Source organism: Medicago truncatula, chromosome 3 (assembly GCF_003473485.1).
Source record: "Medicago truncatula cultivar Jemalong A17 chromosome 3, MtrunA17r5.0-ANR, whole genome shotgun sequence".
Lineage (NCBI taxonomy): Eukaryota > Viridiplantae > Streptophyta > Magnoliopsida > Fabales > Fabaceae > Medicago > Medicago truncatula.
This window is the reverse complement of record NC_053044.1, coordinates 26,483,102-26,494,584: the sequence shown is the minus strand read 5'-3', so window position 1 is coordinate 26,494,584 and position 11,483 is coordinate 26,483,102. Positions and strand designations below refer to the sequence as shown.

Here is an 11,483-nt window from a genome sequence, read left to right as displayed (position 1 = left end):
ATATTTTGTACTTAGAAAGGAGAATTTGTCTAAACAATTAGTAGCTAATAATCAATTAATCACGAATAAAAGTGGCAATAAAGGGTGTGAATGTCGAAATAAATCTATCAGTTTTAAACATTTACTGAGTATGTGATAGTAGAATCTCACTAAAATAACCACAATCCAAAATCATACATATAAAGATATATAATTACAAACATTATACAAAGAAGTAAATAACTAAATATATTATTACAAACATAGAAGTATACTGCTTAGCATAGGTAGTACTGTTGTTGTTTGAACAAGCCAAACACATTTTCACTTCATTATACACCTTTATATTTCCTCCCCCTTATCACTTGTCTTTGGCACTTTGGTTACAATACTTCTAAGAAGATCAATGTAAAGTGGAAGTTGTGCTACTGCATACAAAGTCACAGGGAAGCAAGTGACTGAATAAATGAGGAACACAATGTGCTTGAATTTTTGGTCAATAAGAAAGAAATGGCCAGAGCAAAAAGCGACGAACATTGCAATAATGGATAAGAAAAGAGAACTTAATCCCAAAAGAAGTTTCCTTGGCATATCAATTCTGAAATCTTTGGCTTCTTTTCGAGAAGTGAGTATGGACAGGAACATTACGAGTGCAGTGACAGAGAAACAAAGACCAATTACTGAAGACAAAGCAAATGCATCAAATGCAGGCCTTCCTTCCAATGCCGGTTCGCCTGTTTCACTTCTGTTGCCGCCTGGTACAGTGCTTGATGTAGCGAAGGAAACACCGGCAAGGAGTGCTGCTACTACAGAGCAAGATTCAGAAGTATCTTTGAGCCATTCACTACCTTTTGTTACCAGTTCTTCATGTGATTTCTTGAACAATTCTCCAGCTGTTTTGTCATCTTTGTTTGTTCTAACTGTGAAATGCTCTGGCACTAGTCCTTTAGTATACTGATCCATGTGTGCAAAAGTAGTTAGAAGGGTAAATTATTATCAAATGGACAATCATTCAACTTTCAAAGTGAGACTACGCGTTCAATCATCTAACTTTTCCCAATCCAATCGGGTTGGTTTTTTCAATTTTAGTGTTAAAAGTAAGAAAATTGCTCTTCTCACTTTGATTTTTCTCATTCAGACCCAAAAAAATACACTAATACCCCCAAGTGCAGTTAACTGCCACTCGTCCCCAACTGCAGTTGGGAGGGAGCGGCAGTTAACTGCAATTGAGAGTATTATGAGGATATTTTTTAGGCCCTCAATATCTCTTTTGGCTGAATACCCTCTGCGAGTTATCTACCGAAGGTGTTAAAATTATAAAGAAAAATATCCTCCGGAAGCCTAAAAAGACATTGTGGAAGCCTAAAAAGAACTGCTCAAAGACTATTGATTGGTTTGGTCATTTTTTTACCCAAATTGCAAACACATTTACAGTCACAATATCAGTGGTTGTTTGATTAAAATCAGACAATCTAGATTCAAGTTTGATATTTTGAAATATGCATTATTTTGGACTGTCTCATCCTGATCAAGGTCATCGAATTTTAAACTGCGATGGATCCTCCTAAGTTGAAAGAAAAGAAATACCTGAAACCATTTTATATGCCACATCATTTGCAAGGCAGCACCAGATATGTTCCAATCTCGATCACTCTTGGTAGCTGCTAAATGTAACACAGTGTTCTCTCTCTCATCCACCCCTTGGATTAGATCATTAAATATTGCCATTTTATTGCATTTGTCAAAACGTTTCTTTAATGCCTCAACGACATTGGTTCTCCTGTTCTCAACTGCTACAAGTAATACATTTTTATTTTCCAAGTTAAGGTCGTATATGGAACTTGGTATTTTTGCTATAAGCTTTTCCACTATTTCAACTATGCCATTTCTTGCTGCAGTCAAAATTGCTGTCTCACTTTCCAAAATTGCTTTCTCATGTTTAAGTTTTGCTAAAATCTTTGGGTCCTCCTCATTGTTGTTATCTCCTGCAAGTTTCATTTATGTTATTTTCAATAATATTTTGGAATATTGATTTAAATTTTGGTCTTATCCTTCTGATTTTCGGGGGAAGGAAGTCCTAGTGACACGGAGATCAATCTAAAGATAATTAGTCTGATCAATGATTGTTTTAGTCAGGATCAAAATTCAAGTTCTACTAAATGAAGTGTCCTTAATTAAAAGGTCATTAATCATTTGAGTTCTTCAAAAACGGTTGTAAAACAATCGTTGGTTTCATTTTATTAATTAATAATAATTCTCTCTTCCTTGATCTAAAATAAATGGGTTTTGCTAACCAATGTCCTTACGGAAATGATTAAGGAATCCATCGTAGAAATTCTGTCTTGGAAATGAAATTTTTTACTTTTGTCTTGACAATAATTACCAATTTTTGTTGCAAAGTTGTTTATTTTAGTACTCTAACCAATGTCTCAAGGGCACTAGTTAGCATTCTCCAAAATAAAAATACAATGATATATTTTGTGTGAAATCAAATAAGTTTTAATGATTAGATTACCCATATATAACCCCTTATGATCAAATCGAAATGACTCTCTCCAGACTTAAAAATAAGTGAAATTGGTTAAAAAAAAAGTTGATGTATTTACAAAGAGACCACTAAAATGAATCAGATACCTTGATTTGGATTGAAAGCAGACACGATATCTGTTCCACTCACATCTCCTATTGGTTTGGCGCCGGTTCCCAAGTACGAGTCATAAGGATTCACCACAAATCCTTCAAAAATATGATTCTCCATAAATATGTTCAAGAGTTGACCACTCCATTTGTGCTTTTGCTTCATCTTTTTAATTTCATCAATCCCTTTAAGCAAATTTTGAACACATCCATAAAACAATAACAATCAAGGACATGACCCCAAATAAAAAATGTCTGGACGAACACAATCAAATGAAAAATATTAAAATTACAAGAGAAATCTCTTTTAAATTTTTTTTCACTTTTGTATGTGCGCTCAAATATTTTTTTATTTGAGGTTGTGTTCATGTAAGATTTTCTTTAGAGAATGACGTCAACTAGAATTAGACACTTACCAACTCCTGAAAGGCCAAGGGTATGGATGTATGCAAACTTCAAAAACCAAAGACATGTGGCATAGTTTTCTGGAAGAAGCTTGCATTCAGATGGCAACCCTTTGTCTTTCGTTCCTGCAAAAACATAGCTTAATTTTTGTGCATTCTTAATATAAAAATATTTTTACACATTCTATCATTCTTCTTAGAGAAAATCCATACTGCCTTTTTTATTCTCAAAATGAGGGCCTCGTTCTATCCATGTCTCTCAGAGAAAAATTATGCTATGGTGCTTTCTTGTGAAGGAAATTGGTGTCTGAGTCCAAATGGTTTCAATTTCTATTTGATTTAGTCTATTTTGGATTTTTCGAAATCCAAGGTTGGTCAGATGATGAACTTTTTTACAATGCTATATTGTTTCAAATTGCATCAGCCTCTGCAACAGCATCGCACCACATTTGCGGTGTGATCTTCAATCACAACTGCATCGTGGCCGCATTGGACCATTTTAACCATTGTAATAGCCTTATCTATTCCTCGAAATCTTCCAAGGAAAAAAAAAATAAAATTGAAGACCCCAAAACCCTTATCTACTTCATACCCTAGCCAAATAGAAAAAAAATATCACAACGTGCTTATATAAGAAAGATTTAATGCACATACCATTTGCAGCATTATAAGTATTTTGTTTCTTCTGCAGCTTTTGCTTGGCAAAACTTATAAGTGGCTTAGCAAAACATATAAGTGGATAAGCATATTCTCGACATTTATCAATAAATAGATAACATGTGCCGTAGTTCTCTGGACATGGTTTTTGTGATTCTGACTTATGCTTCAGCTGACAATATTTGATTGTTTCATCAACGTTTAGGGTTCCCGCAAGTATACCTTTTGATAGTGTGTCATAACATTAGAGCAATACATTGAAAATTGTCATGCATAAATATATTTCTAAAGAACAAAAAAAGTGTAATATCGCATATGAGCATGCATCTTATGTCATCTTGGAGATAAAAAAAAAGCTTTAATATGTGTTTCATCCCTGCAATTAGGGGTCATTTAAAAATTGGTCCCTGTAATCGCTAATCCCGGCAAATTACCCCTACAAACGTTAATCATTTAAAATTTTGTCCCTCATCACAGTTAATCACTGATTTGCTCTAGTTAAACAAAAAAGGACCAAAATACCCTCCTTCATCTTCATCCTTTCCCTTTCTTTTCTTCATCAACAATAACACCAGTAGAATTATTTTCATCAGAGAACTAGGTTAGAGAACTAGAAAGTGTGTACCATGTTCCAATTCTGAATAATGTCAACTCAAAACCCAAAACCTAATCTCATACCCGATCATTTCTCATTTCTCAATGTTCCAATTCCTAACAATGTTCCAATTCTTTTATTTTCATCCTACGTTTATTTCTCAAACAACCCAAAACCTAACAATGTCAACTCCCAATTCCAATTCCAAATCAAAACCCTCTCCTTCTGTAACGCCTGTTTTAATTTATTTAATTATTTAATTGAGTCTAGAATTTATTAAGAGAGTTTATAATATATTAATATGATTTATTAAGTGGCTTATTATATTATTTAATAGAATAAGATTAGAAAATAAAATAATATTGAGTTTAGGGGTTGTTATGAGATTTTAGAATGTTTGGGGGGGGGGAAGAGAAATAAGATAAGATAGATGGCGGAGTTATAAGTAGGAAAGACCTAGTTTAGAAAAACAGAACGTACGACCAATTTTGGAGAAAAGGGAGAAAAAGCCAAAAGAAGGGAGAAGCACATAGAGGCTGCGATTTTCATATTCTAAGGTAAGGGTGAGACTAGCATTCAATTCTATTAAGTCTGTAATTCTGATGATTAAATTTAACAAGTGTAGGATTGAATTAGAGAAGTTGGAGAATTAGGGTTAAAGTGATAAATTGAGGATTAATTGATGTAGAACTGTTAGATTGATGTAGAAACTGTTTGCAGGCCTTAGATATCCTATAGAATGATTACATAAATTAGTTTTGAAGGTTAAACCATGTAAATAAGTGAATTTTCGTGAAAACTGCACTTCTGCCCGAGCCGACATTCATCGCTCGCCTCCCGAGTGATGATCTTCATCACTCGCCACACGAGCAACTTCTTCTCGCCTCGCGAGTCATACCCTGGAACTCGCCATAGCGAGTGTGACCAGTGAATCAACATGATTTTTGTAGCCGTGACCTTAAGTTGAACCTTAGATGATTTTGAGTGCCTGAATATGTATAATAATGATTAGGCAAGTTTTTAGATTGAGATTGAACTTGGGAAAGTTTAAAAATGGATTTTTGAGTGAAAAATGTCAAGTTCCCGAGAGCACCCATTTCTTGTTCGCCAAGGCGAGCAGCTTACTCACCAAGGCGAATAGCCACTTTTCTGAACTCGCCTCGCGAGCCCCTGTAAGACAGAATGCTTGTTTAGGTTTTTGCGATCTTTGTCGCACGAGTTGTTGAGAGTTGAGCCTTGGGATAGTTATGAATATTAATTATAATATTAATGATGATCTGTGAAGCTGAATTATGATGATTTGATGTTGTTTATAATGTGATGTAATTGTATATTCTTTACTTGAATTATATGTGAATATTTGAGATGTTGTTTACTTGCGTTCGATATTATTATATCATGATGTTTTGCATACTGCCTATGTTGCTGATTGTTAATTAACTAAGTTGCATGAGTCAGTCTAAGTCATCGAAGATGTTGATGTTTCAAAGTATTGGACTATTATAAAAGGTTGTCAAATTAAGATGTTTAAGAAGTCGAGTCCATGCATTAGCATTTCAGTGTTGGGGGCTTGATGCCCTGGAGCTTTGTACTCACCACGTTGGAGCATTAGCTCAAAATAGCGATAGGGGCTTGATGCCCTGGAGTATAATAATACTCAAATAGCGATAGGGGTTTGATGCTCCGTATTGGTACCACATGCATATAAGAGGTCTAAGTTGCATAATCAAATTGGAGTCACATTTGTCGAGTCAAGGATGTTTATGTTGATAATTTGTGAAGTTGTAATTGTTTATACAAACTATGATTAAAGTGTTAAATGATATATTATTATCTATAAAGAATGTTAAGATGTTTTGATGTTGATTAAATATAATTGTTGAATTATATGCTTAATATTATTGTTTTGTGAAATCTCACCATTTCTGCTTGGAAATGTTGTTCTTCCTATGAGTAACTTGAAGGTGATCGTTAGTAGGTTGCTGGTGTTGCTATCGTGAGTGACTTATTCCTCACCGAGTCTTAGGATGCTCTGATACGTAACGTGATGAGATCTTTTGTGGCTATTTTCTATTCATTTACGTATTGTTTATGTTTTAATAAGGCCTGCGTGCCAAAGACTTATCTATGTCAATGAATTTTATCCGCTGCAAAGTTGAATTATATATTGATGATTTTTGGAAAGATAATTAGTTAATTATCTCATTTATTATATTTTAGAAGTGTAGCATTCCGTTTAAGGTGTTTTACTCTGATTAATTTATGAAATTTTTATGTTGGGAAAACGGGGTGTTACACCTTTACTGTTCGATCGAAACATCCTACGTTTTATTTTCAGATCCAAACAATGCTAAACAATGTCTGAAAGCGATTGTGTGTGATTTTCCAACAACAAATAATTGTGTGTGATTTTCCAGAAAGCGATTATTTTGATCTCTCCCTAGGCTTCTTCCCTGGTTATTGGATGATCCTTTGTGAGTGTTGTTTTTGTGGATGCGGTTAATCCCATTAATACTCGTTTTTGTTCTCTCCTCAATAGATTGATTTGGTTTGATTTACTGATATCAGATGTTCCTTCTTTCATTCGGATCTCATTGTGAGTGAGATCCTTGACTTTGTGATTCTGTGAAATAGTTTCCAAATCTGGCTAATAATTATGATTATCTTTCAAGTGCATTATACACCAACATGTTCTTCACAACAACGGGTGTCATTGTTTCTGGAAGAGTTTTTCGTAGTTCTTGAAATTGTTTCACGGTGAAGCCTTTGTAGTTGATTCCGGCGAGAAGGTAACAGTTTTCAAGCTGTTCTTTTTTGGTTTCAACGGTTGATGAATTTGTTGCGATTGTTGATGAATTTGTTGTTGTTTGGTGTTGGAAAATGGTGGATATAGGAGAAATCGTTGATGTGTTGGTGGTGGTGAAGAGAAGAGAAGAGGACGAAGAATGTGAAGAAGATGATTTGAGAGAAAGCATCAGTGTTGTTGTTGTTGTTGTTGTTGTTGTTGCTGTTGTTGGGTTCATTGAGAATTTGAGATTAATTAATGAAGGAGCTAGAAGAAGGAAGGGAAAGCCATGGTGTTGTTGGGTTCATCAAGGAGCTGTTCCGGACAGGGAAAACGAGAGGGAAGAAGAAAGGGAAAGCAGGGGTATTTTGGTCCATTCATATGAAATAAGCCAATCAAAACTACCACGTCATCAAATCAGTGACGTGGCAGTGATTAACTGTGATGAGGGACGAAATGTTAAAGATTAACGTTTGTAGGGACAATTTTCCAGGATTAGCGATTACAGATACCAATTTTTAAATAATCCCTAATTGCAGGGATGAAAGACATATTAAAGCCTAAAAAAAAAATTAAAAAAATTGGTGGGGCTCAAGTCAACAAGCCTTAGAAGGAAAAAAGATAGGCTTTGTATACTTACGAATCGCTGGCAACACATATTTTAAATTATGACAAAGATAAGGAATTAATATTTCTGCTCATCATGCAATACTATTTTTATAACTTAACTACTCCCTCCATTATTTTTTAAGAGTCGTCTTGAAATAGCTTTAGCACATTTTAATCCTATTATACCCTCATTTACTCCACAAATAAATTTCTATTCTTTTTTTTTTATAAAATTTCTTTTTTCAATAAATTTAATGTGCTATCTTTCTCTCCTAACAAACAATTGTTAATTACTCTCTCTTTCGCGAACAATTTTTATTTTTGCACACGGTTTATCTCTCTCTGATAACAAACAATTATCAATAATTTAAATATTATAATCTAAATATTGTACACATATTTTTAGATAATTGCAAAGCAAAATAAAAATTATTCCAACTTCACATTAATCAAAAGTTAAGAAAATGTTAACTTTCTTTGAACTCCTTTAATCAAAATTAAGGCTTCAACTATGGTTTCAACCAATATTAGTCTCACACTATGTGACATAGATTTGAATGTTTAAAATTACGAAAAAAACAAACTTTGTTTAGTTTTCCAAATACATAGCATTTTAAAAAGAAACAAACTTTGTTTAAGAAAAAAATTTTAATTTTTTAAATATATAGCATTAATTTGTTTTATTGAAAAAGATAAGAATAATTGAGAAAATGTATAATTGACAATCGTACGCTAATTTGAGAAACTGACATAATTGAATGTAATCATATGTGTCGGTGTTGGACACGATACGTATCTGACATCAACACGCCTAATTTGAGGAGTGTATGTGCTTCATATAGAATAAATCTTTAATCAAACGACACTTAAAAAGAAACGAAGAGAGTAATATGTATCGACAAATAAAATTATTGGAGAAATCTAATCACACCTCTTTACATAGATATTTTTGTAATTATTTAAAAAATATATATATATTTTACTCAACACCACTTTAAAATATGATTCGTCATGATGGTAAAACTTTTTTACATGATTATTTAGTGGATAGTTTTGAGTTGACCAAACTTTAATGGATAGTTATTAAACTCATAGTTGTATATCCTTAAATGGTTTATAAATTAGAGTGGAGATTAAAATGTTTAAGGTGAATACTATGGTATCTTTAAACTTTGATTGAATATGTATTCATCATTCAATTATGTCATATTTTTGTATTCATTTATTTAAAAATAAAATCAATTTTTTAATGAATTTTGTCTCCAGAGTATTGATATCCAACCAAACTTCAGGTAACTAATAATTCATCAATGTTTAAACATATAAGAGAAATGTTAATATAGAATATCATGCATGATAGTTAGCTATAAAAACATATGTTCCCAAGACAATGAGTTTCTTCTCAATTTATCTGCAGATAGTAATGTACACAAATATTGAAATGTTGCACACTTACAGTGGTAAAGAATCTTCTTCCACCATATCATCTTGTATCCGCTTTTGAAGGCTGAGGGCCTAGTAGCAAGAAGTTTGAGAGGACTAAATCCAAGTTTGTTTTGAATGACGATAAGATCTGGATATTTGTGTATTATTATAAGTGCCAAATCTGTTGCAATATACATAAATATTAGTTGGAAAATGTTAAAGAATGTCCTAGAGCAGTTGTTAAAGAAATTAACGTATAAATATTGTATTAGAAATGATGAAAAGTTGTATATTCAACTTTTTGAATGTCAAAGAATTATTGTATTAGAAATTTATTGCATTTTTCTTTCTAAATAGGTTGTTAAACAAACCATTGGCTTATTTGAGCATTATGAAAGGAAGTAGATAACATTATTATGGATTTTAAATGTGAGTGGTTAAGTCCCACATTGTTTATGAATGTGTAAAATATTGGATATACAAGAAAGGCGACTCATATACTAGTCTTGTGAGTTTGGATGGAGATGTTGGATCTCCATCTCTTGCAGCCCTGAATCATTGATCTGTTGTTGCTCTCATGACATCCGGACTCCTCAACAAGTGGTATTAGAGTTTTGGTTCGGTTTGGTGTGGGGGAGTGGAAGTTTGATATGTTATAGAAGGTGGGAATTCACAATTAATGGGAAGAATGTTGGGTTTCAAGTGTGAGCAATCAAGTTTCACATTGCTTATAAATGAGTAAAATCTTAGATGCATAAAAGAGGAAACTTATATATATGATGTCTTAAAGTTTTTAATTGAGATATGACGTCTCACTCTCTTCTAATCCTGAAATCACACACAAAAGCGCACGTGGAAGTAAGGAATACACTTCCCATCATATTCAACTATTAATCTATAATAATGTAAAAGTTTCTCACAAATCATATATAATCCTTTAACATTCATTCCCATGCGAAATTTTTATCTTTCCACCAAATAAAAATGTGGGTTACTAAAACAAAAAGAGAGTAGTTAATTTTATTTTTTTTAGGAAATATAATTAAATATTCATATTGTGTCCAAACATTGCACACATTAGAAAACCGACATAGAAATTCATGAATTTAGATTCCAAGCAACAAGTGATTGCACGCAATCAGCATATCAATGATCGTCGGATCAAAATCAAACAGTTCAAATTCACATGTAAATTTTGATTTTTTTACATTGATGGTTGATGAATTCAACGACCATGGATATGAAAAATCAAAATATGCACGAGAATTTAAACCGTCTGATCTCAATCAAACGACCATCGATATGATGACTTCCTGAATGCATTTAGTCATCGACTAGAACAGAACCCAAATATATACAAAATTCATAAGATGAAGTAAAGCATGCAATTTAATTAAAAGCTTGATAATTACCAAAAAATTCTCTCCGGATGGCGCAGTGAAGAATACTATCCCCATTGCTTCGAATAAGATCTTTAGTATAAGAATAGTTACCACCACAGTCACTTCTACCTGGTTTAAACTTGATGAGATACACAAAAGTTTGTTTTTGCCAAGACAATGCAGCAAGAAACAAAGGACTTTCTCCATTATTGTTATCAATGTCAATCAAATCCTTTCTTTCACCACCTTCTCCTATGATACATTCACATATATCTTTGAATCCTCTTGATGCTGCAAGGTGCAAAGGAGTGTCACCTTTTTCATTCTTACATGTAAGGGCCTCCTTCTCATTTTTGTGACATAAGATTGAATTCACAAGACTTTTAACAACTTCCTCATTGCCATCATTTACTGCCACATGTAGTGCTGTTCCTCTACTTTTGTTGATCTCCATTGTGCTGAAGTTAGGATCTGAATTGTATAATTTCTTAACTTCTTCCCAATTTCCTTCTAATGTATATCCCTTTAAAATGTCCTCTAGAGACACATTTACAACATGAAAAGAAAAAAAAAAAAAAGGATTAGAGTTATTCCTTGTTTGGATAAACAACTTAACTAAAGGTTTATAGCATAAACACTTATTATATAAGTTATTTCTATAATAAAAGATAAAATAAGTCAAACTATTTTCATATAACTTGTAAGAACCTTCAGCATATTCTTTATACTATAAATTTTATAACATTTAGCGAATAAATTAGAAACAAATTATATGATTTTTTTTTTATCATATAGTAGTATTATTCTGTCGCTTATTTCAACTATTTTTATTAGTGATTATTTTTCATTGGTAAAAAAATATAAACTACGTACCTTCAGTGGTGTGTGTGATGTTACAAATATATTCTCCCCCTTCTCCATTGCTCATGATGGTCTTCAAGGTTGAAACTCAGATTGAATTGAAGGATGAAAGAAAGAACAATGTGAAATGGGAAAGAGAGAGAAGTTTA

The 11,483-nt window shown here is 32.8% G+C and overlaps 1 protein-coding gene across 1 annotated transcript; it reads right to left on the bottom strand.

Moving 5' to 3' along the window:
* Window positions 1–41: 41 nt before the first annotated feature.
* Window positions 42–11,483, bottom strand: LOC25489115 (uncharacterized). Its single transcript, XM_039831220.1, has 8 exons — window positions 11,347–11,483; window positions 10,504–11,010; window positions 9,123–9,272; window positions 3,675–3,899; window positions 3,033–3,146; window positions 2,614–2,802; window positions 1,567–1,964; window positions 42–933 (listed from the first exon to the last, which is right to left on the bottom strand). The coding sequence occupies exons 1-8, from the start codon at window positions 11,399–11,401 to the stop codon at window positions 322–324; spliced, it is 2,250 nt and encodes a 749-aa protein (XP_039687154.1). The 5' UTR covers window positions 11,402–11,483; the 3' UTR covers window positions 42–321.